General features: G+C 35.5%; 1 protein-coding gene and 1 pseudogene across 1 annotated transcript in view; both read right to left on the bottom strand.

The window, feature by feature from the left end:
• THSD7A (thrombospondin type 1 domain containing 7A) overlaps positions 1-27,517 on the bottom strand; it is a 423,389-nt gene that overhangs the window by 166,311 nt on the left and 229,561 nt on the right. The window contains exon 4 of the mRNA XM_072783986.1: positions 25,865-26,046. Coding sequence (XP_072640087.1) covers positions 25,865-26,046 — 182 coding nt within the window. The remainder of the gene's footprint in view (positions 1-25,864; positions 26,047-27,517) is intronic.
• LOC140609523 (dolichyl-diphosphooligosaccharide--protein glycosyltransferase subunit DAD1 pseudogene) lies at positions 19,414-19,867 on the bottom strand (annotated as a pseudogene).

Genomic DNA, 27,517 nt, shown 5'->3' with positions numbered 1-27,517 from the left:
TGTCAGGTGGGAATGAAAACTAAATTTCTATCAAGAACATGCTGTACAATTAAATTACTATTAAAACAAAATGTTCTGTACTTATACTAATAAGAATGGATACTTCTATTGAATTTACCAAATTAATTTTTTAATCCTTACAGCAATCTTCTGACGTAGGTACAATCGTATCCAGAATTTGAAGATGAGGAAACTGAGGAACAGAAAGGTTAAGTAACTTGCCTATGATCACACAGCTAATTAGTAGCCGCTGGCATTAGATTTCAGAGACGATGCTTTTAGCCACTCTCCTGTACTGTTATGATGATTAGCAGAAGCCATATTCTTCCCCATTTCTTATCTCAACTTCCAGAAGTCCATAATATGAAGAGTGGCTTAACTAGAACACATACATTCTTAAAACAGCCTATTTGGTTATTGTTGTGAGGGGTGACAGAAGGAAGTGGGAATATTCATATGGAAAATGAATCCTCAGTATTTTAATAAGAAACAGTTGAGATTCTCATCCATTTTTAACATCAAATTTTCGAAAACTAAATAATTTTTGTTCTAATGTCAAAAAATATGCCACATGTGTATTTTTAACTGTTTTTCACCATGGAAATATGCATTCAGATTCTCAAAATATTTTAAGTCATAGATCTTCATATTCAGTCTATTTTTCAGACCCATTTGTAAAATAATATGCCTTTTCTGCAGTCGTTCAAAAAATATATTAGGGTTCAAAGGTTGAAAAAATGCAATAGTTGAATAATTCATTCATCCATTTAGCAAAACAGCTGAGCATTTTAGGCATTCAAAACCTCCTGATGTTGATTTTATTGTCCATTGTCTTCCCTGAAAACCCACCTTTTTCTTGAAATAGCATTGTTTCTTTTACCAAGCTTATTTGAGTGCTAATTCACCATTACAAAGAAATTCTATTGGATTTCAATCTTAAATTCTGTATAGGAACTGACAAAAGAGAAGCCAAAGACTTAAAAATAAAAATCAGTTACAAAGAGCTTTCCTTTTCTTTGTTATTCTGTTGTTCAGTCAGTTAAAAGAAATATTAAATGTCTTTTTTGTGTAAAGCCCTACCCTTGTATTAGGAACCATATGCCAAAGGTGCTGCAGGGCCAATGACAGTGTCAACAGTGATATTTTTTTGCTTGTTTCTCTTAATTATTACAAATGTGTGGCAGTAACTTAATGTATATTTAACCAAAGTAGTTTTAATTCCAAGAAGGTTCTATTGATAATTTACTCAACACCCACTTACATGTCACCTAGAGGCACTATAAATTTACTCTCAAGAATTGATGTCAAGCTAATAAAGAAAGCCTTTATTCTGAAAATTAACCAGGTTCTACATGTAACAGTGATTGCTTAAAGTTTTTTGTAGATGGTCTTGCATATTATTCACAGAAATTTCTTTTATCTTTTAAAGGCTGATAAATGGGGACATAAAATCCATCAAGTTCTTTTTAATAATATAGGGCATTGTTTTTAAGATAAATACTTAATCTTTAATCAATTTTGTAACTATATTTAAAACAATGGTTGAGAATTAGCTCTCAATATTTAATGTGCTTCAAAGCTCCCTGCCAGTCCTTTCTGGCTATGATTAACGCAGATTGAGCTGTTGTTTTTGATTAATCTTTTCTTATATTAACCCAAGGCACTACACAGATCTTCCTTGATGTATGGTGTTATGTTCCCAATAAATCCAATGTAAGTTGAAAATATCATTAAGTCAGGAATGCATTTAATACATGTAACCTACCAAACACCATAGCTTACTTAGCCTTGCCTACCTTAAACATTTTCAGAACATTTACATTACCCTACAGATAATAAAGTGTTGAATATCTCATGTAATTTATTGAATACTAAAAGTGAAAAATGGAATAGTTGTTTGGGTACAGAATGGTTGTAGGGATACTGGTTGTTGACCTTCATGATAATGTAGCTGACTAGGAGCTGCAGCTTACTGCTACTGCCCACCATCATGAAAAAATATCATAGCACATATTGCTAGCCCTGAAAAAAAAATCAAAATTCTAAATTCCAAGTATGTTTTCTACTGGATCTATATCACTTTCACACTACCATAAAGTCAAAAAATTCTAGGTTGAACCATCCCAAGTCAAGGACTGTCTGTATAGGTTTCGGAAGCCCACATAGCAGTTTTTGAGTTTGTTTTCTACATCATAATTAATGCCAGTACCCACAGACTTGTTACTTCTGTGCAATTCATAAATCGATAGCCTTGGTTTTCATCACCAGGCCATCCTACTTATTTACATTTTGCTTCTTCTTTGCTTGTGCTTGCTGCTTGGATACTCTCTTCTTTGTGTTGAGATTGCAAATCAAAACATTTGACTGAGATCACAAAACATTAAACAATTTTCTTTTTAGATTAAACTGCTTCAGAGCTGAGCTATTAAGAGTAGTCCCTGAATTTGAAATTGTGATACTTTTACATAGGCCTCTTGACTTTTTTGTTTGTTTATTCTTTGAGAGGTAAATCAGGAGGTATACTTGGTTTTAGTCAAGTGGAAGTTACAGTGGATTCATTTAATAAATTTAGATGAGATTCTCCCCAAATATTCCAATAAAGGATATTTAGGTCTAGGTTAAAATAAGAAGTGAGTATTCCTCTTTCTTACTTCTCAGTTGTACATTCTAGTTTCAACTTGTAAATTAGGGATGTTGAGGAGATTGACGATGAGGAAGGAGCTAGTACATGAACACTAGCTGTGTTGTAAAAGATATGGATAGACTTCTGAGAAAAACCTTCACTGTAAAGGACTCGACACACACGACAAGTGGTTTGCTGTCTGAGTCCTGCCTGTTAGCAGAGTCAGGAGGGCACTGAGTGATGGGCCTATTCTTGTTCTTGTGTCCAGCCTTTACTCTGCTGGGTTGGGGTACAAGGCAGAACACTGTCAACATCCCTACCTGCTTCTTTCAGAAACTCTACTCAGTGTCATAGGCATTGTTTTTTTGCTTTGATGTCTCTGTTCCTTCAATTTTTATATCAGTATCATCTTAGCAAATAGAAACTCCTTTAAGGGTCTAGCTGCTACATGAGCTCACCTCTTGTTTCAAGGATTGATGCAGTTTTTTCTCTATTTGTATATGCTAATGGTCATTTTAGGGACTTATAAAGAGAGGTCCATGTGCCTATGTTCACAATTCCATATTGCCTAGAAAAAACTATCCTCATGCCTTGACTCAAATAAAACAGAATGATGCTATCTTTTTAAGTATTTATAGAAACAAACATATGTCAGATAATTTCTCTCAGTGACCCTGATTCACATGAGACAAGAATTTTTAAAAATATGTGGGACTGTTCAAAATATCCATCTTCACAGCATTACCAATCATATGAAGATTTAAATTTCACAAACTGTATCAACAGCTTGATGAGGACATCACTCTCCTACTACAGGGATGTACCATCTGTTGCAACACTGCAAATATGGAGTTGGGTTCCCCTCCCCCTTTAAAAAAACAGGACATGTTGAAGCACTGTCTATGGAAAACTTACCCTGAAATTTTCCAATAACACATCAGTATTGACTCAAATTTCCATATACAATGTCCTTAACTTGAAAATAACATTAATGCATAGTGTAAAGTAAAAGAAGCAGTTTGGCACTTGGATGTTACCACAATATAATGGCAGAGAATCTTAGCAGTTAGAATTTCAAACAACTGCAACTGTTGTTTCAAAGTGAGTAATAAAAAAGAATCAAAATATCTAATCAAACAAAGTCTACAACTAACTCCACATACTTGCTATAGATATTATTCTGATGACCAAGTGTACTAGTCAGCTAGGGCTGTCGTAACAAAATACCACTACCTAGGTGGCTTAAATAGCAGAAACTTATATTCTTACAGTTCTGGAGGCTTTAAGTCTAAGATCAAAGTATTGCCACAGTAGAAATCTGGTAAGAATTGCAGACAACTACCTTGTTGCTGTGCCCTCACCTGGCCCTTTCTTTGTGTACATACATCCCTGGTGTATCTTTCTCTTCTTGTAAGAACATCAGTCCTATTTGGGTCAAGTCCCACTCTTTTTTTTTTTTTTTTTTTTAGGTCCCACTCATGACTTTGTTTAACCTTCATTACTTCTTTAAAGGCCCTATCTCCAAAAAATGTCACATTGAGGATTAGGGTTTCAACATGTGATTTGGAAGGAAAGGGACACAATTCAGTCTGTAACACCAAACTTGATGGGATACTGAAGAAAGAAATAATCTGTGAATAAAGACTTAAGTGTAGTCCAGTGGTGACCATAATACACTGACCTATTTTATCAACTCTTCCCTGTTCTGGGGGGAAAAGAAACTATGCTAAACTTGTACTCATTCAAGTTTCTCCACAGCAGATTACTGCCACTGTGACTGTCTGACCACACCTTATTTAGAGGCACACAGATGTAAGTATCTCCAATATGAGCTTTTCTGTTTTTCATAAAATTTTCCATTATTTTCTCAAAATCTCCATTTATAGAATTCTAGGTATAGAATCCTATTTCCTGATTATTGTGTGGGCAGAAGAGGAACTTGCCAAAACGTTTGGAGAAGTTTTATGGCTTTTTCCTCTAATGTCTTGGAGTCAAAAAATAAACTACAACCTGGAACACAGAGGAATGGCCAAAAGCACCATTTGTGGGTTGCTTTGAATCGTAACATCAAAACTACTCACCCCTACAAATGAACCATTGTGGTAATGAGTTACTTGGTTCCAGGCCCACTCAGATTTTTTAGCCCATCTAGTTATTTTTGGCTGTCTCAGATCTGATGCTAATTCTAGTCTAAATTCTCTATTTAGTCCTCTATAGTTATTCTTTAATTTCTCCCTATACTTTGTCAGGATCAGGTCTACCTCATGAATATTTGCTTAATTAATTCACCCAACAAATGTTAATTGAGCATTTACTATATACCAGACATATACTGTATACCTGGGGTGCTTAGGATTAAGCAGACAACAAAACAGACAAAGGTTTTTGCTTTCCTATAGTTAGCATTCTCATAAAGGAAGTGGGGAAACATAAGATGAACCAGAAGCTTAGTAACTAATAACTGACACAGTATGGTATAAGCAAAAAGTGCTATGAAAAAAGAGGGGCACCTGGTTGGGTCAGCCAGTTAAGCAAGCATCTGCCTTCAGCTCAGATCATGATCTCAGAGGCCTGGGATTGAGCCCAGCATCAGGCTCCCTGATCAGTGGGGAGTCTGCTTCTCCCTCTCCTTCTGCCCCTCCCCACCATTCCTCTTCTCTGTGTCTCTCAAAGAAATAAATAAAATCTTAAAAAAAAAAAAGTGCTTTGAAATAAAGAAAAAAAGAGCAAGGCTCTAGGAGTATGTGTGTGGGAGGTGTGATACAATTTTAAATAGAAGGGTCACATCTAGCCTTTTTTTTTTAGGATTTTATTTATTTATTCATGAGAGACACACACAGAGAGAGAGAGAGAGAGAGAGGCAGAGACACAACTGGCTCTATGCAGGGAGCCCGATGTGGACTCGATTCCAGGACTCCAGGATCACGCCCTGGGCCGAAGGCAGGCACTAAACTGCTAAGCCACCCAGGTGTCCCTCATTTAGCCTCTTCGAGAGAGAAATATTTGAGATAAGGCTGAAAGGAGGGGATGGAGTTAGCCAAGCAAATGTCTGTGGATAAAGCATTCCAGGACAGCAAAGGAAACCATGTACCTGGAGTGAAAGGAGCAAAAGGCAGAGGAGTCAGAGATGGGATCCAGCAGTCAAGACAGGGTAGAGAGACTGACTTTTACTGGGAGTGAACTGTAGCAGGGCTTTGAGCAGAAGAATGACACAATCGTTCTTTTAAGATATAAAAGACTGCTCTGCTGCTGTGTGCAGAATCAATTGTGAGTGACATGGGACACAGGGATATCTATTAGGAAGCTATTGCAATAATTCAGGCAAGAGATCATGATCCAGACTAGGGAGTGAAAATGGAGATGTAGTGGTCAGATAAATATTGAAGGGAAAGCAAGTAGAATCTCCTGAGGAATGAGTCTTGAGAACAAGAGAGATAAGAACCAAAAATGACCCCAAAGATTTTGATTAAAGCAATCAATGCCCAGCCCTGGGTTGTCACTGCAGTATCTCCTTGTTCTTGACTTAAACTGTGATCACTCTATTCTCTCATACTGCTCACTCAGAAGATCAGGGTCCTGTGCTCTATGCATTTCAAAGGACAGAAATCCCCTCTGTTTCTTCTTCCTGTACCTCCAATTCTTGCCCTAATCTGCTCCACCTCCAGTTAGCCTACCCATTCCTGCAGCTGCCAGCTGAATCAGCAGGTGTGGACTAAATGTCTGGCTTGACATTTAAATAACAGAGTTTCTTGACACTTTCAGGGTCTCCCTTTAGACTATAACGTGAGGGCCACTAATGTTCACCCTACTCATGGTTTAAGACACATAAAATAGATGTTAAGGCTCCTTGGAAAAATAGCAGTAACATTTCTGGGATTTTTATTTAAGTCTAGCATGTATTTTTTAAAAACAAAACTAAAAGGTCAAACATGAATGAGTTACAACATCACCTGTTGGAAATGTCATCAATGTAACCTTAGAGCTTTCTGGAATTTGACAAAGGTACTGGATTCTGAGGTGGTGGAACAGAAATCAAGACTTTTATAATCGATGCTTAACCTTACAACAGTGGCTTTCTGATTTTCAGGCCATGCAACAATTTATGGTAGGGATGATGGATGATGACAAGGTTTTGTTTTGTTTTTGACAAGGGTTGTTTTAAGGAAGGAGACTCCTGGATACCATCCCCAGTAATTCTAATTCACTACATTTGGATTGGAATCTAGGAACGACCTAGGAATATGCATTTTCAACAAGCACTTCAGCTGATTCTGACGCAAGTAATGCTCATAGTACCCTTTGAGAAACACACCTATGGAGGATTGGATGCCATAGCACCATGGCACTAAATGCTTACTTTTTAGAAAATGTTATGTACATTCCAGAACACAGCTCCATACACTTTGGTAAAGAATTGCTTGCTATTGTTTTTGGTCATAAGAATATCAAGAATTATTTCTCCAGTGGTATTTTATTTTTCCTACTGGTGACATATTTCTTCCTGGACATTTTTCTAAGCCTAAATCCACATTTTTATTTATGGCAGCATATAAACTGGGTTTGGATACTTTCCCCAAGCATACATTATACTCTTTTTAAATAAAACTGCTGAGAAGAATGATACTGGTGATTCAAAAACATCTGCCACCGTAGATCTCAAACCTCCCTAGGAAATCTGCCTGGAGGTTGGATATTGGTCATCTCCCTGACTCACTGTTATGGGTTGATAATACTGTGTCTTAGGGAAAAGGGAAAAATTCTTAAAGCAGGTTATCTTGTATATCTTAGATATTAACCTCTTATCAAATTTGTGGTTTGCAAATACCGTCTCCCATTCTGTAGGTTACCTTTTCATTCTGCTGATGGTTCCTTCTGCTGTGCGCAAACATCCTAGTTTGATGTAGTCCTGATCACTTATTTTTGCTTTTGTTGCCTCTGCTGTTCATGTCAAATGCAAAAAACTAACACCAAGATTCATCTCAAGGAGTTTACCTTTCTTCTAGGAGTTTTATGGTTTCAGTTCTTAACATTAAATTCTTTAATTCATTTTGAGCTAAATTTTTATTAGTTATTAATGAGGCCTTCTTACATTTTATCTCACAGGTTTCAACTTTTTAATCTCAACTTTATGTCTTTTACATTTATGTTTTCACCGACTTCTAGTCTACTACAGTCACCCCAAATCTTATTCATTTTCATTTTTTATTCTAATGGAATTTTAAGTATTCTATTTATTACCTCATTACTTTTTCTCTAAATCTTTCCTTGCAATTTAGAAATTCTACTCCTAATCTCTCCTACTATTATATTTAAGTTTCTTGTTCTCATATATTTCAGACTTCTTTCCTCTGGACTGCAAAAATGTGCTGTATGTGCAGCAGGGTCATCTTTCACTTTGTTGACTTTGTTTATTCCCAAAGCATCTCTGAGTGTTAAAAAAAAAATGGAATGGACTGTTTTTTTCACATTATGCATCATTCAGAGTTTACATGGAGAGCTACTTGTTTTAAAATTTATTGAGTCTGACACAGAGAATCATTCAAAGTAGAGAAAAATACATCAAGCAAGGAGGGACTCTAGGCAAACAGGTTGGGGAGGGCTTTAAGCTTCTGGCTTCACCTTGATGAGAGACCAGGTGGTATACTACCTGAAAAAGAACTTTTGAGATGGTATTTAGGAGCAGATCCAAAACCGGGTATCTGGTCTCACAGGTATTTAGCCTAGTTCTTGTATTTGCATGTCACGATAATTTCTATCTCTGTTCTTGATGGATTCATCAAAGGACCTTCTTGGCTTTTCTCAGCTCCTTTCTCTGGTCAGAGGAGAGTTTCTCTATGGGCTCAGCTGCATTTCAGTTGGGAAGCCGCAGTGATTTATAAAGATTGATATGAAATCAGCTGGCATTAAATAGATCCGAGAACACTAATATAAGAAAGGGAAGAAGCTGGTATTCCTTTGAAGACAGTTTTGGTTTTACTGGATAAAGCTCTTTGGAAAAGAGGAAATGGTGGAGGGTCCATAGATCCTTAATTTATCACCCAAATGAAAATTGGGATGTGTGATTCTGGAGGAAGGCTGAGAACTGGGCTTGAAGGCACTCACTCAGTGCTCAAGGTCTAAGCTAGAATTGTGGGAATGTTTTGCCTTCACAGAACTATTATTGAATAACACACTTTTCCCCCCTTTGTTGAGTAGAAATTTATTCTAAATCATAGGCCGTACTTTATATTTTAAATCATATTGATTGAGACCTTACTATATGCCTGGCATGATTCTAAGTGCAGTATATGGATTCTCTCATTTAAAATTTTGACAGGTTTTAGTATTTCCATTTTATAGAGAAGGGAACAGGTTCACAGAGAGGTTAAATAATCTGTTCAGTATCACATGGCTCAGGCATTCTGTTTTCATAATCTATACTCTAAACTGCTTGGTAATCATTTCTCTCAGCTTTTATTTTTCTGAAGATGTTCGTTTGTCATGCCTATTGTTGACAAATATATTCACCATCTATAGAAATCTGACAATTATTTTTCAGTGAAGACACTGTTTCATTGTTCTATGGCCTAATCATTGTCTCCAATGAAATTTCAATCCTCATTTGTTATCTTTATTCACATGTACATATCACATGTTTTTTTTTCCTTTTGCTGCTTTAAAAATACTCTATCTTTAGATTAAACAATTTGAGCATAATGTATTTTTGCTATTATTATCTTTGTATTTATCCTGCTTGGGGTTTGCTGAGCTTCTTAAATCTGTGACTTGTTGGTTTCTTTTTCAATAAATTTAAGAAATTTTTGGCCATTATTTCTTCAAAAAGGTTTTCTGTTAGATTAGGCTCTCTCCTCTAATATCATTAATACCTTGATACTATTTCATCAGTCACTGAGTCTCTGTTCACCTTTTCCCAGCTCAGTCTCCTTCCTCTTTGTTCTTCAGATCTGATAACTTCTACTGATCTATCTTCAAGATCACTTAGCCTTTCTTTAGCAATCTCCCAATTGTTAATCCAAGTCAATAAATTTTTTATTGTAGATTTTTGTTATATTCTTGAAGTTCTATATTTTTATAATGTCTACTTCCTCAAACTTCCATCTGTTCATGTCCCAAGACAATCTTATCCTTTAAATCCCTCAATGTATGTATAAGTTTCTTAAAGTCTTTGCTTGCTAATTCTAATATCTGGGTCATCTTAAGGTATTTTTCTGTTGATGTTTTTCTTCATGATGGGTCTTTTTATTCTAATTCTTTGCACATGAAGTAACTTTTTAATCACTGGACTTCATGAATGGCATGTTGTAGAGTCTGGATTATGTCATCTTCATTTTTAATTTTTTTCTATTTTATATCTTCCTTTATAAGATTTGTTCTGTCACACAGTTAAATTGCTAGAAAATCCTCCTGATCCTTATAGGTTTGGTTTCCTTTGGATTAAGGTTTGTTTGGTTCAGATTTGAGCTTGATTGTAACAGTGTTGTCCTTACCCTGAAGTCATGGTCTTTCAAAGCTCAAGGTGTTTAATGAAAATTCTTCACCATCATAGGGCTGGAACTCTGATGCCTTCCAGCATGGCATTACCTATACAATTACCTTTCAGCCTTCACTTTGCAGTACAGGTCTTCTGCTAGACTTCACAGAGTATAATTCTGTACATGTGCAGCCCAACCATGGGCAAAGGACCTATGATGTATCTCCACATGGACTCCCAGACTCTGCTCTATTACCTCTAATACAGAACCCCTTTCTCTCTACCCAGTTCTGAAATTTCCAGTCACTTTAGCAATCCAGAACTTAGATGCTGGATGACTTGGTTCAATAACACTTGATAACATGCTTGCTTTCAGTTTTCCTTCTGTCAGTAAAGAGCTTCCAGTAGAAGACAGAGTGATCTATTACCTCACAACTGTGATCACAGTCTTTACTGTTTGCTATTTGATGTAAAAAAAAATAGGTGCTTTGCATATTTTGTCCAATTTTAGTTATTCGTATTGAGAGAATTCCAGTTACTTGATTATGGCTTGAAGCAAAAGCCTAACAATAAGTTTGGTTTTCTAAAGATTTAAAGTATTTACTTAGGCTTATTATTTAGAGGTTTTGTGATGTATTTCTAAATACACATCTTAGAATATTCATCTCTCTGGCTTTTAGAAGGAGAAATTTTGCTCAAGTAACACTAGTTGCTAATCATATGTATCAATGCTTGGGGGTCATTACTAAGTCCATTTATTCATTTATTCAGTGAACACTTGTTATATATTATCTATTTTGTGAGTGATATTTTTCCCCTAAGTAGCTTGAAGGGATTTATTAACACATCTATTTAACAGATCATGCAGCTTGAACTATTCTCTGATGTTGTTTTAAAACATTTATTTAAAAAAAAAAAAAACATTTATTTATTTTGTCATTACAAGAGTGTGTGCAGGGGAGACAAGCATACCTGACTGTTATGATTCAAGATATCAAAGAGAAAGATCAACATATAGGAGTTGGTCCCTCAGAGAATTTGGTATATATATTTTGGTATATTTGGTGTGTGTGTGTGTGTGTGTGTGTGTGTGTGTGTGTATGCAAATAATACCCTGGTAATCCAAATAATATTATTCCCCAGTTATTGTCTCTCACATCACCATATTTTAATCTTCTGCATAGTACTTATTGCTACCTGTTATTTATTTCATTTGCTTATAGTCTCTTTCTATAAAATATAAACTCTGTGACAGAAGGAATCTTGTCTGTGTTATTCACTTCTCAGTTTTTAGCATTTAAACAGTGTTTACACATAGAAGGCACTCAGTAAATATTGGTCTAATAAATGAATGACTTTTTGCCATATAAAATTGAAACATGGGCATTTTCATACATGTATAGCTTTATTATCATGAAATAAGAATAATCTTAACAGATCATTGGCTCTGAGACCTACCTGCTATTTAAAAGAAGGCACACATTCTAAAACCAGTATCATTGAAATAGTTCAAGCTGCATGATCTGTTGAATAGATGTGTTAATAAATCCATTAAAGCTACTTAAGGGAAAAAATATCACCCACAAAAATATCACTTTTGCCCAACATTAAACTGGCTTACAATTAATAACTCTAACTCAATGGCACAATGGTTACTATCACAAGCTCTCAGGAGCCAGACATTTTGATCTACAATCCTGAATATGATATTTATTAGCTAAGTGCCTTGGTAAAATAATTTAATTCCTCTTTACCTCAACATTATATAAATATAGTATTTACTTCATAGATTTTCAGTGAGGGTCTAATAAGCAAATAAATGTAAAAGAGAACAATGTCTCACATAATTCTCATAGTATTATTATTATTATTTTTATTATTATTATTTCAAGTTAATTCATTTAATTCCATAGATTTATTCTTGGGAGTCAGTTTATCTTGAAGAAGATACTGGAAAGGTAAATTGCTTCTTCTAAGAGATGGCATTATTGTTGAAGGCAGATCTCCCTTCCATGTGTTTCAGATTTTTGCTATGGCTTATAAGCTATAGAATAGATTTATGACCTTTAATTTTCCTTTATCTATTCCTAAAATTTTTCCTTGCCCTGCATCTCGTTAGGCATGGATTCATCCTTCTGTTCGAAGTGAGATAATATTTTATTCAAGTTTATGTCTTTGTCAAGCCTTTCGATTTTCCTTTAGGAATGCTAATCCTTTCCTCACTCAGATGATGACTGGAAAATGTGTCCCTGCATTTAACTGCACCTAAATAGAAACCAGAATAGCGGTACTCCAGATCCTTGTGTCAGGGGATGTAAGGGAACTCTCTGCCTCTCAATATCTATCAAAGCTCTGAGGAGGGTTGCCTGAGGGAATAGCTGTGCATCCATTTGTTTAGATATTCTCAACTCTATCCCTGGGTTATCTTGCTTAGCAGAGACCTATAAATCTGTACTATATCACATCAATCCCCACTGATTTGCCTTTCCTGAGTTACACTTATATTTAAGCTAATGGTCTACATTGAGGAAAACTGCTTTAATAAAAAGCTTCCATATAAGATTCATTGTGGTGTTTATTATAAAAATGTTAATAAGGGTATAATTTAATATAGTTACAGTGTCATCTTTATGAAGGTCTACTGGTCAATGTTTTTCAGACTCCAAAACAGAAATTGTTATGCTTTTCCTTTAAAAATGTTTTCTATTGTCTAATGGACACTGTGAATTTCATAAATTATGTAGCATTCCTCTTTGCATGGGCTATTATAAGCTTAGAGCCAAAACTTGTGGTCTTACTTTAAGAAAAATCACAGGATTTTATAGGATACATTTTGTACATTATTTTTTTATATTCATTATTGGCATTCACCTACTAGCATTTTTCTTTTGCACCATATTACTCATCCACTTATCCCTAAAATCACTTTATCTCCTTTTACTGTATGCACCTACATAAAACAACATGGGGCATAGGTAATTATTAAAAATCACATCATTGAATGCAGGATATTTCTTTTCTAACTGTGCATAGAATAAAAGCTACTTGATGAATTCAAGTCACTCTCAAACCATCAATATGAGTTATTTTCCCATAAAGAATATCTACTATGGGGAAATCTACATATTTTTTTATAGAAGACAATCATTACCCTCTCTAAAGCATACTACATACAACACAAATGCATATTGTTCATGTGAAAACATTGACTATAATTCATAGCCAGCAGCTGCAGGCTTGATTCTGACAGTAAAAAGTCTGGGACAAAAAGCAGATCACATCAGGTGATGATACAACACAGTAAAGGCACCTACTCATTGAACCATATGAAATTGAAAATAGTCTATGGATCTTGACCTGCAAAGAATAGCAATTTCATATGATTCAATATAATACAGGTTCAAATAACCATTGACAAGAATCCACATTGACCTTAGAGAACCATCTCAGGAATAAACTTCTTGGGTTGAATCCTAAAAGGGCTTAAATTATGTTTAGTTTTCCTTCAATTTTCTGTTATTAGAGGCAGACCTCTATGGTATTTTTATTTATTTTGTAATAGAGATAACATCAGATAATATAATCCACTTACTTTGGTGATTTTGATAAAGTTGTGGACAGTGATTGTACCCTGTCATTTACTCTGAAGCAAATTCACAGAGCAGGGGAGTATTATTAGAGTTTAGATTCTGAAGCAAAACAAACAAAAAACCCCACAAAAAACAAACAATGATCCAAACAACCAAACAAACAAAAACTGGCTTTGAGTCCATCCTCTGTCACTTACTGTTTTAATAGTTGTAGAAAATTATTCTCCATTTAGTCATGTATTAATGGATAGATATAATCTATCACAACATGTTAGTTTCTTTTCTTATCTCTTTGTTATGCATATATATTTGGAAAACAGTAAGAAATGGATCAAGAGCTATCTTGGTGAAAAACAGGATTTTATTTCGAAGTCTTTTAGAAATTTCTCATGAAGTAGGATACTTAATTGATCCAAGCCTTTGTAATCAGACCTAGCTGAGAACATGTAAAACAAGGACTTTTCTAATAATTCTTTTTGTCTCCATATTGTCATTAATATTATTTGGACAAGAAGAGCTAAGTTCTCCAATGCATAAAGCTGTCTAATCAATGTGGTTTTAGATGCCCAGAAATTCTGGGCAGATGGACCAGTGTGGCCTTCTCAGGCTGTAAAACAGGGAAAATGTTCTTTTTTGAGCAACCAAACAATCCCAGGGTTCCTGTAAGTTTTTCCTTCAGAATGCTTGAGCAAGAGTGCTGCTTAAATTTCTCAAAGATTCAGCATCACAAAGTAAGGGAAGCTGAGATTATTCTGCATCTCATAATGCTAGCAGTAAAATTAGTTATATTTCTTTTTAGTTCAGATTAATACAAATAAAGTCTACTCTTTCCAAGAAAGGAGAAGTTTTATATATAATGTAAGTACACCACAGAAACTTGGGACATATTGCAAAGAGACTCCATGAATTATATATCCTCTGTTATGTTTCTCAACTAGCAAGGCTGGTATACCATTATGCCTTTGAGACATGTAGATGTTTTAGAGTAAAACTATTTTAACTATCTCTCCTCTTTTCTCAAATTAACCAGAAAAGTAAAGACATAAACAAAAGCAATGAATATTCATTTTGGTAAATAACAAGTAAAAGGCCTTATGCTAGGATGTGTTTTACATATGTTCTCATTAGCCCTTTGCAGAGGACAGGAAAACAAAGAAGCATAAGAATGAAGTTGGTGAAACACAGAGATGAATCTGAAATTAAACTCTATGAATCAGATGACTGAGAACTCAACATCCTCGAAGGGTTTTCTTAGTCTTAAAACATTTCTAAACAACACAATCAGCAAATCTCTCCAGGCCTCTGGTAAGAGTGATGGACATTAATACTAAAATTTAGGAGGGAAAAAACACCATGTCCTCCTCAGAAGTTTGAAATACTGGGGTGGGGTGGTGGGGTGGGGTGGTGGTGGTGGTGGCATAAATATCCATGAGAGAATTGTAAAATAATAGAATTATATGTAAATCAAGTGGTAAATTGTATAATATAGTCTGAGAAAGCTATTGGCTTTGGGTGAAAAAGATCGCTGATATCTTATGGTGTGAAAATGATTATTTGAAATAGGAGGAGGTTATTTGGGATAGTTTGGGGACAATGGCTGAAGGGATTTTAATGCAGAAAGTAGAGGAGCATCAAGAAAAAACATGACAGAGATGACAGAGATGTTAACTGGTTTCTGTTGCAACATAGGTAATCCTTATCTTAGAGAAAGTCCTCGTGTATAGGCAGATAAAGTCCAGACTGACGCTGAGAACATGTAGCTTTGTTGAATATCAAAAATGTGAAATTGTAAAGAAGTACATTGAAAGTATATAATTACAAGAATATAGACAGCGACTTTGAATTCTTGAATTATGTTCAATATACAATTTTTTTCACAAATTACTTCGCCCAATAAGAGATATTCTTAGTGGATTCCAGTTTAATAATATAACCATATGGATCCTGTATTTTCAGTGTATTTTTGTGGGCAATAAATGGTGAAACCTTTCCAAGATGAATCTGTTGTCATGGCTTCCTTTTCCCACTGCTATTCTCCCTGGTTTATTTCCCTTTTTATTGCCCATTGCTTTTAGAAGGAATAAATATTAATGAGTTCCACAATGTAGTTTGTACTCCTCTGTTAACACCGGTGAGAGTAGCTACTCCCTATTGAGCAATCATCAGCAAGGCAGGCAACAGTCAGCCACAAACCATTTCTTTTACATTCTTAGAGAGCATGAGTGTGCCTCTGAAAAAAATGCTATTCATTCACCAGTACGCAGCCCTGAGTGCTCGTTTCAAAATTCCTTCTGGTGCTATCATTCATCTACAGCGCACTGAGAAATAAGTGCTTAAGGGTTACAAAAAGCACATGGTACTACAGTCACTTGACAGTGGCAGGTTATGTGACATCTTATCCACCATCTTTCTTTCATTAATGGAAGGTCCTTCTCTAACAGCCATGGATGGCTTCATCCTATCTGAGGTTACAGGTATGAAGTAAGATGAAACAGTATCTGAGAGTGTTAGGTGTTTGTCCTCTCCAATTTCCTAGCTTAACTACTAGCAAGGCTTCATGGTTTTCCAAAGATTTGCAGCCCAGGAAGATAAAACCAGGGCTTGATGAATGAAAGTAAGACTGGTAGTAGAACTAAAAGTTCTACTTCACTTTGGAGGACACCCAGTGACTTTTCCCAGTCACTCCATTTTCCCCGCTCTGCCCTCCCGAACTGTGGAAAACCTCTTTTCTGGACATACATGCCTTTGTTTCTGAGTCTCATCTTAAGGCAGTGATTCTCTTTGGATCTAACAGAGGCCAAAAATCTGTTACAATTCGGGACAGATTTATTGAGAAGCCTATGAAGCTTAACGTTTAGGGTCCTTCTCATATACACTCCCCTTCTGAGACCCTGGCAGAGATCTTAGTGATTTTGTATTTGGAATTTTGCTTTTTAAAAAACTTTTTTTTATAATAACAAGAGTCCCTTAAATTATGTAAGCTTTCAGGTTCTGGAAACCTGGAGCTTCCCTACCCTTATCCTAGTGTCTCATATAGTTTTGGAAAGGCTTTTAAAAGGACTTTTATGAGCTTTATGGAAAAAAATCAACTCTTGATTATAATCAGAATGGAGCTTATTAAAAAAAAACAGAGATTCATAAACCCATTCCAGACTTACAGACTCACAATTTCAGTGGATAACATGTGGAATTGTTGCATTTTCTTAAAGCATCCAGGTGATACTTAAACTACATTCTGAAGATATATACTTCCTGCAAAAATAATTCACCCAGTGAATGAGAGTAAAGGTTCTTTACTAAGGGTGGGCCATGGTTGCAGTGTTCTTTCAGGGCTTAACTGAAGAATCTCAAATGGGTATGTATGTAGAATTCTCTCCGTGTCAATCTTGTGAAGGGTCAGTTCTGAAACCCTAGTAAATAAAACTACAGTTCCAAGGTTATTCTTATGCTATAACCTCCCTGAGGACAGGGATCAAGTCTGCTTTTTTAAAACATCTATCTTCAACATATAAACCAGTGGTGCAACTTAGTAATTGTTTAGTATTTACTGAGTGAATGAAGGAATATCAAGTGGGATATTCAAATTTGTAGCACTTCATCAATCAGATTGTGATTGACGGGCAGCCCTGGTGGCTCAGTGGCTCAGCAGTTTAGAGCTGCCTTCAGCCCAGGACATGATCCTGGAGACCTGGGATTGAGTCCCACATCAGGCTCCCTGGATGGAGTCTGCTTCTCTCTCTGCCTGTGTCTCTGCCTCTCTCTCTCTCTCTCTCTCTGTCTGTCTGTCTGTCATGAATAAATAAACAAAATCTTTAGAAAAAAAAAGAGATTGTGATTGACGTTCAGACAAGTAACACTTCGGAGAATGGGCACAGAATAAGTTTAACATTAAGTCACTGATTCCAACTGTTTCCCACATTAAGCACTTAATCTTTGCATCAACCAAATAATTAACATAGTGTCTTAATAAATTCAATCAATATTGTCACTGTCATGATATCATTATTACTATTGTTTTCTTGTAGACTGGGCATTTGGGACTTAAGTATTGTAAGTATTTCATTAGACTTCATGCTGCTAGAGAAATTCCATTGTTCCTAGCATGTTACCATCTCTTTGGGGCATAAAAATTATTTTCCAATGTTTTATCCTTGTTAGCATATTATTTACATATTTTATTAGCATAACATCTATGACTGTTTTATTTATTTATTTTTTTTTAAATTTATGATAGTCACACAGAGAGAGAGAGAGAGAGAGAGAGGCAGAGACACAGGCAGAGGGAGAAGCAGGCTCTATGCACCAGGAGCCCGACGTGGGATTCGATCCCAGGTCTCCAGGATCGCGCCCTGGGCCAAAGGCAGGCGCTAAACCGCTGCGCCACCCAGGGATCCCTATGACTGTTTTAGACACCAACATAGGTAATACATTTTATCCTCTCTAGGTAATAATTTTTTGACATGATTACCTTTGCTTTAGGTAATAATGCCCATGTATGTCATGCATCTTTCCCACTAGCAAACTGAGGAAAATGAAAGATAGACAGGGAGAAAGGTTTGATAAACAGGTACTCATGAACTTTCACATGTTCCTCTCCTTCCTTTTTAGTTAGTTTTTGTCTTTTTCTTTATTCCTTTTACTTTGTCCTTTTTTTTTCTTTTTTTTTAATTTTTATTTATTTATGATAGTCACAGAGAGAGAGAGAGAGAGAGAGAGAGAGAGGCAGAGACATAGGCAGAGGGAGAAGCAGGCTCCATGCACTGGGAGCCCGACGTGGGATTCGATCCCGAGTCTCCAGGATCGCGCCCTGGGCCAAAGGCAGGCGCTAAACCACTGCGCCACCCAGGGATCCCTCCTTTTACTTTGTCCTTATATAGTGGATGGACTGAAATCTCACTGTACTATATCTAAGCATGCATATATCACTATATTGCTTGGAAATTGTCTTTGTTGATTTTGTACATTCTTGTCTTTCATAAAATCTAGAAATTTTTCTCATCTTTTCCATTCATTCCCTTATTTTGAACCTTCTTGTTTAAGTCTGCATGACTTACTTCACTTTTATTCTCAACTCCTATTTTCAGTGTTGCATTTTGAATAATTTCCTTCCATTTGTCTTGAGCTTATTAGTAACTGTTGAGCTCTAATCTGCCCATTTATTTTCAGTAAAAGTACTTTTCAGTTCTAGAACTCCTTTTTATTTATTATTTTTTAAAAAATCTGGTCTTTTTTTGATTGTGACTTATTATATTTAATGTTTTAATTTTTCTCTTTACATCTTTAGTAAGTTCTAGCATATATCATTTATGGTCTCTAACTCCTATTTCCAGTATTTCCAACATTGCAAGTCTAATCTTAATATCTGTTAGGTATTTAAAATCCTGTTTAAAATGGATTATTTTTTCCTCATGTGCTTTGCAGTTTTGATTGTACAGTTTATCTGGGGAATTACTGTGGTTAAGGTATTCCCATCTTCAGAGTTTGGGCTTTTATTTATGTCAGGAAATCTGGTAGCACCATTGGCCTAATGCCATTTCTTTTGTTTGTTTTGTTTTGTTTTGAGTGGCATGGAGTTTTTTAATTTGGAAGGCAAAAAGGTTACACTTAATGGGAAGCAGAGGTCATGTTAATAAATGCCCATTACAGAGCTGCTCTAACACAGAAGCAAGGAAACTTCTCTGGGCTCTCCACCTACATTCGAAATCAGAGTCGGTAGTTACGTATCAATCTGAAGAAAATCCACATGTCCAAGTTGCCATCTCAAAAGTTCTCATCCAAGGGAAATCAAAAAGTGAACATTCTTCTAGTCTCCCACTCCCCATTTAAGTAAATGGGAATAATTCAGCCAACGAAGTTCATTACAACAAGGTGCAGGATGGTGCTGGCAAACAGAAAATCAGCAAAGGCTCGCTCTGGGGAGATGCCTTGGAAATCTGCTTTGTTCTGTGGGTTGATCTGTATCCTGAGGCAAATTGCTAGGATGAAGCTCCCCACACAAGAGATGAAGCCCGAGACAAAAGAGTTGAAGGGGAAGGTCCCCACGGGGAGACAATAACCGAAATGCAGTGCCCCGGTCAGCAGTATGTACAGGAGGTACGTGTCAAGCAACTTCAGGCGCTGAGGAGTGGAGCTCAAGTACTCTTCTAGGAACCGCAAGATAACCCACACCACCAATGTTGACATGACTACACACTTGCTTCTCTTCTCTAGCCTGTGCCCCCAAACTCCCGGTGAAACCCCCTAATGCCATTTCTTATATTAATTTCTCAACTTCGTGGTCTTTGAACCGAAATTTGAAACTTAACTAACTAGTAGTGAGTACAGGTGCATAGCTGGAATTTGTAGGAGAGGGTTATTCAGACTGAGGTTGAGGCTGATTGTGGTTCCTTTGTGTTCTTCCTTTGTAGGTAAATTGAGTTTTTCTACTCATTTATTGGTGCAATAACCCTTGAAGAGTGATGAAGTAAAGCAGTATTTCTGCTTGTACTCTGTTTTTGGCTGAAAATTTTATGTCATACCCCTTAACTGGCATCACTCCTCCTGAATCCCTGTAATGTATAGCCCTCCTCCTGTCTGTACCATCACTGCCTGAGGGCAACCATGGAAAGTATCAGGTCAACCTTCTTGGTTTGTTTTGGGAAATCATTTAGTTAATTAAGACCTCAGTTCTGCTCTTAGAAGCATTTAAAACATTACTGTATCCTGTCTAGTCTTCTGTAAGGGGTGATCTTCAGCTATTCTAATCTGCCATATTGCTGGAAATGGAACAGAAGAGTCATTTAACAGGTATTTTTAGGCAAATAAAGTTAAATAGTGTGCATAAGGATTCAAGGCCAAGCAGAAATGAAAATGAGACTTCTGGATTAAATGTCCAGGGTTCTTCTGAAAGTAGCCTTAAGACGGAAAATTCAAAAGAGTTTTTTTAAGCTATGTATGTAGCTAGAAAAGAGAAATAAGATAAATAAAGATGTTCTCTTAAACGAGTGGCCAAACTGAAACAGTGCATGACTTTTGACTTTCCTCATTTGATCTAACAACTAGAGCATGTTCCCTGTATTCAAAGTCAGAGGTGTGAATAATTGTTTATTCAGGGATGAAGGTTGTGTATGATAGCCCCTTGCTGATATAAAGAATCTCTTAAGCGTATCTGAAATGTTCAAGAAATAATTTTCAGACAAATTAAGGAAAAATGCATAGCATTTTACAAAGGGGAGAGTAAATATGTCAAACAACAAATGTTTATTAAATGTTGACTAAGTCAAAGGTATTATAAGCCCTTTTTCATGTTAGAATGGCTTCCAAGTTGTCTCATTTTATTTATTTGTATATATATTTACATATATATTCTTTTGATTGCTTTTTTGGTTGAATACTTCTTGATATCTCATTAGTAAGCTCTTTCTCTGATAAAAATCCTTAGTTACCTTGGGGGTAGACCACTGACCAGCTTAATCTAATTCCCAGCATGTAAGTTTTTATTAGCTTCTATCCCAGCGGCTGACACCTCTTGGCAACTCACTTTCTATTTTGTTATCTATCTATCACAAATTTCATAGGGTTAACAGCCCTTCTCTCCCACAAAATATCCTGAGAAGTAATTTCCGAGAGATATCTGATATTTTCAGGGATTTCCTATGTTTTAGTTATTCTATAATTGTATCACAGTCCTTTTTACATCTACTACATTGGTGTAAACTGTTTCCAAAAGGTAGATGTGATGTGACTTAGTTCCTTTTTCAATTATCTTATTAAGATTAGTAGAGCTCAATATGAACACTTTGCACAATTTGACAAATTGTGCAAAGTGTTCATATTTTCATTAACTTATTTCAACAAAAGTGTTCATAAACCAAATTTTATATATTTGTATATATAATTATGGTATCCTAGTGACATTTTTAAGTCAATAAATTTAAAAATCTTTTTATGTTTTTCTATAATTTACATCTACCTAATGATGCTATTATAGAAAGTCAAGAATCAGGAATGCACTTCTATCTCAGAGGTCATCTTTGATACATTTCTAGAAAAACAGTAAAAGTAAACCACTATCTTTCCTAGACAGTTTAAGAATTCTATCAGAAAATGTATAATATCTAATACACATTTCTGATTGAAATGGCATGTAAAATGTTCTCACCTACCTGTTATTTCAAAAGTGATGGATAGGAAAGGTGCAGCACTAGACTTCGACGTACTCTGATATTTACTTTCTGAAATAACAGGGAAACAGTACCATAAGCACAGCCTTTTTTTTTTTTTTTTCCAAAATAGATTTGACTAAAGTGGGCTAGTTTGTGGAAACTGTGGATAAACGACTATAATTATAAATAATCTGCATTCCATTTCAAGATGGTGACTTTTTATTCTCCCTATTTCTTTGCAGAACAAGGGAAAATAGAACTCTTTATTCACCTTTCTGTCTACCCATTCACAGTTCAACTATCCTTCCTCCCTTCCTTTTTTCCTTCTTTTCTTCCTTTCTTCCCTCCCTCCATCCATCCATTATCTTTCCATTGATCCTCCTTTCTGCTGGTTTATCTTATTATATGCCATCATACAGGCTCATTATCCGGGCTGTTTTTCTTAATAATCTCAAATCCCACAGGCCTTATCCATATTTCAGTGTGGATTTTTTTAATATGTTTTCTATAAAATAATGTTCTACAGTTTCCTGATAAATACATTATATCACAGAAAGTTTCGTGGTGCTTTATAACCAACACTCTTGGTTTCCCTCATTTAAAAACATGTTTAATCTGTATCAAAAGAAAGAATGTCTTGATTACTATAGCTAAAATCTACTTTCATTTCACTTTGAGCCTTCTAAACAATCAATTCATATTCATGCATCCAATGATCAACAACATTTTCACCAGCTTTCTAGCTACTGCTAACTTCCCCATGGGCAGGGCCCCTTCCTGTCATATTCTGATAAGGGTAGATTTCATGTTAGCATTAGCTGAACACGCTTTACAGACTGCTGGAATTCTGACCAGCCTGCTGGACAGAAATTGTCCAGGGTTTTACTACTAACTCTTCTCGGTAGAAACTTGTCAAACTTTCTTCTAAAGAAGCGGTAATTTTGCTCATCTGAACGTTGTCAAGATTGGGAGGGATACCTATGGTCTATAGCAATATATGAATAAAATGTGGATACTCTTCAAAGTCATGTAGATACATTTTTCTTCTTGTCTATAGACACTATCACCAACTTAATAAATATTCTCATGTATAATTCAACTGACACAGACAGGATACTAAGTTGTAAATATAATACATTATACTTTGCGACTACTTTAATAATACATATTTTGATTTCCTGGAAATTATACATATTAGCTTCAGGGAGGAGAATTTTTATGGCTCAGTGTGGTGTGAGTCTATTAAGAATAGTGAATATACCAATGAATAAAGTGATATAATGTGGCTTCCTCCTTGTACTAATGTGGTCATTATCATTCTTCTGTGTAATGCCAAGATAATGAAGGGATTTTTTGTGAACTTCATATCACTTGTTTTCAGTAATTTTATATCAAGAAATTTTAAGTTAAAGTATTTTATTTTGGGTTAAGGTATTTTTTAATAGCATGGTTAAATGTGAAAACAAGACATTTATTCATAGAACACTTAGTGAGAATCTACAAAAGCAATTGTTCTTCATATTAACCACAATATGAATTGCTCTTGGGGTAGGTTGTTCATTGTTACACAATCAGGATTACTTGAGATCAGTACCTTCTTATTAGGATTGATTGAAGGAGTTATTTTGAGAACTTTCCCTCTCTTTATCAAGTAAGCTTTCATTCTTTCGTATTTATTAAAGGAAAATAGAATGTGAGCAATCCTCACAGCCCACAGCCTAATTATTCTCCATTCACACATATTTATAGTCTTTACATTTCACCCTTGGGATGCTGGCATATTGAATAAGTTTCCCATTGGGAAATGTTAAGTGCTTCTGGGGAGGGGGGATTCATAAAGCCTAACTTCTTAGAAAAAAAAGCTGCAACTTTTAGGGAGAATTAACTGTTTTTACAAAGACTATATGGAGCTTATTAGTATTCTTGGTATTTGAAAAGAAAGGACAGAAATTCCTAAGCTATTCATGTTATATATTTATATGATAAATATTAATATTAAGCAAATCAATTATTTCCATATCCATGGATCTTTGCTTTGGTATTTGCTTTAGTCCAACAGATGCATCATAACAACCATATTCTTTGTGTTTTCCTTTTTCTCTGTGACTTTTATTTTTGGTGCTCTGCTATGCTTTCACAGAGATAGGGAGAGTCCATGGCAAAATGATTAAAAAAAAATACCTAGTTGCAATTCAGAATTCTGAGGGATCTTTTGAAAGTAATAACCCACAGGACATAATTGACATTCAGAAACTAAAATCTGATCTACTTCTAGCAATGAAATTATACTACTCTGAAAGTACAGCTATAATAAATCCACCTAAGAGTGTTAAAAATGTAGCCATTAAAATAGCCAAAAAATATTAATGTACTAACATTACATGTTTTATGCTACTTCCTTCCAACCTCAAGATAGATTAGTAGTAAAATGTATCCCTAGGCTAGATTCCTAAATGAGTTGACATGCTACGTAAAGTTAGTGGCTGCAAAACAATTAAATTTTGCAAGTTGCAAATACAGAATTTCAGTGTTGATTTTCCATGAGTCGTTACTCACACTACTCATTTTGGGGGAAGGCAGAGGAGTCATCTCTTCTTTTGTTTATTTGAAACAGCCATTTCTGTTGGTTCTTTCCCTTCTCTTCTAGTCATCCCTCACCAGATTTTTTCTCTGAATATTCTCATTTTTGAGGTCTTTATTCTTATTCTTTTCCCTTTCCAGCCAACATATTTGCTGGAAAATACTAACCTATCCTATTTACAACTTGCCAAATACAACAACATACTCATCTTGCTTGGCAGGGTTTCTCTTTTGTTTTTGCTTTTCCTTAATGGTGTGCTTTAATACATGCTGTCTCCTCTGCCTGGAATAAAATTCCTCTTGCATTCTTGACCCACGTACTATATGGAATGGGTGTGCCATCACTTAGCTACAGTGCCACTTCCTCTAAGTTTCTGTTTCTATGATACCACTGCAGTTATTCTAAAACTGACATTGTAATGCTTTCATAATGTATTATTACTATTGGTTTGTTTGTGTGTCCTCATGATAACCACATTCCTGATACAAAATTTGTATTGGTATTTCCATCCTCACTACCTTACACAATTTTTGGAACTCTGTTGGCAACTAATAATAAATATTTATTAAACAGTCTAATGGCAAAAGCCCTGCTATTCCTCAAGGAGGGAAGATAAGAAGGTCTACTCATAACATTGCTTAAAAACATTCCTATTTGTGGCAACTTAAGAGCAACTAATTGAATATAAACTTGATCCAATAATGATTAGAATTTTAGAGCAAGATTAATATATACTACATATACTTTTGGCATAATGGTCATATTGGACTCACTTATCCTTTGGCACACCTACCATATCTGGTCCTCAAATTGAGATTTAACCAAAAATGTTCTAAGATATGTTTGCCAGTCAGAGGGTTTAATCAAAGGGTTTTTTTAAAAAGTCATACCTTTGCATTAATTTTTGTTTTCACTGTAGTTGTATTCTGCACTTATTCTGTACTTATTTCATTTAAATTCAAATTGAAAATTTCACCCAATACCATAATTAACTTGTTTTTCAACCATATTACAAATAGCAAAAGGGGTTGCTCACAAGCAGGTTTTACATTTCATGTAAGAGAACTCTTGACTTGAGAATACGTATGAGCACTTTATATATATATTTATAAGATACTTTATTCTATTTTTCTAATTAATTACTCCTGCTAACTTTTAACTCAAGGCCTGCAGTCAGAAAATTTAAAGAGACTTGTCAGTAAATCAGAACTGACCACACAATTGGATTAAAATTTTTTTACAACCAAAATTTAAATTACTGTTCACTGTAGCAGATATCAACCATGAAGATGTAAACAGAATTATGGCTATTCATGTTCCAAATATATCTATACATCTATCTATTATCTATCTATCTATCTATCTATCTATCTATCTATCTATCTATCTATCTCCCTGCAGGATGAGTCCATGCTCAGTCTCCATGTATAAGTCCTTAAGAAGAAGATAGTTTACCTTCTTTGTCCTTGTGGGTGTTTAAGTGTGAGAGGAGGTTTTCATTGGCCTGCACGCAGTACACCTCTCGTGTCTGGACTCCTCCTCCACAGAGGGCTGTCTGGTTGCCCCGCCTCTTGTCCTGCTGACTGAGCAAGGGGTCCACACGGCACTCCGCCCACTCTGTAGTTCTCCAGCCATACCTACAGAAAGAAAATGCTGGCAGTGGCAACCACGTTTATTGAAACTTTGCTCTGCTCTTATATTTTTTTCTTAAGAAAATTAATCTAAAAAACACTTCCCTCTGAATCAGTCATAGACTACTACATCTGTGGTGCAGATTCAATTTCAATTTCTTCTTTATCCTCAGCAATGTTCCATTTGAAAAAGGGTTAAATTTAGGATGATCCTGTTTTAATTGCAATTACTGGAAGTTACTTATAAATATTTTATGAAAAGAGAGCATAATGCTGAAAACATAAAATTTTATGTTCAATTAAGCTGAACTTGGCCTTGCCCTTTCTAGATGCTTATAAACAAAGGAGGATTGAAATCTGAGAATGGAAAACATTCTAAATGATGATCCACCCAAACATTTGTTTTGCCTTTAATAAAATGCATGAAAATTACTACTTCATACTGGATCAAAATTATAATTGTGTGTTAGGATTAAAAAATATAACATAACAATTCAGAGTTTTCTCTTTATTGTCAAGAATGAGTGTTTTTCTGTAGCACTGAGAATCCCTGATGAGTGCCTGATGAATGTTGAAAAGAGCTGACGTTTCTAATCAGTGGAACACAGGAAAGACGATCTGTGGTTCTAAATTAAAGCTCCAATCAACATTATGATGTGAAAGAAATGTCGGGGGCTTGTCAGCCCAACTCGTGCTTTAAGGAGATAGCCAGGGAACCATTTCCCGATGCCACTAAAGATAGAAAGTGATGGCATTTCTCCACCTCGAGGAAAATGGATATTCTAAAAGCATAAAGAAAATGGCTCATGTAGCACTTTGTGTCACTTTAACCAAGATGCTTCCTCAGTAATCAGATTAACAGCCAGCACAGGTACAAATGGAGGTGCTAATGTTCATCTCAATTAGACAAAAAAGTTAAAGGGCCCTCTAGATGTCTGATCTAGATGACTTGCTATGTCAATGGTAGAGTTTCATGACAGTGAAACTGACCTTCCCATCCATTTTTTTTTCACAAGTGGCTGAACACAGGTGCAGGAACATCCTGACATATGTTTATAAAGGAAGTACCGCACTCAGGTAAATGAAAAACAGCATAGATAATTAATGCCTTGAGTGAAAGGGTGGGGTGAAGGGAGATAAGGAAAGTCAAACCAAACAAGTCATTCCTTAGGGGAATTAGAATTAAAAAATTATTTTTTATAGAGTGGTGTGCAAATATAGGCCATTCTAGGATTACATTTTTCCTAAATTAAATTGGTTACACATTCTAAAATAAAAATGCTACCCTTCAAAAAGGGAAAGAAAAAAGAGATTGAGAATATATATTTATTTTGTTAGTAGTATTTGAATATCTCAGAGGATAAAGAATGAAACATCTAGCTAAAAGAAAAAAAAAAACCCTCAACGGAGAAAAAACATGGAGATCCTGACAAGTTCCTCAAGCCTGTTACAGAGAGAGAGGAACAAAGGTCAGTGG

This window comes from Canis lupus, chromosome 18, assembly GCF_048164855.1.
Source record: "Canis lupus baileyi chromosome 18, mCanLup2.hap1, whole genome shotgun sequence".
NCBI lineage: Eukaryota > Metazoa > Chordata > Mammalia > Carnivora > Canidae > Canis > Canis lupus.
Note: the sequence above shows the minus strand (reverse complement) of the source record. Positions and strands in the feature narration are given on the sequence as shown.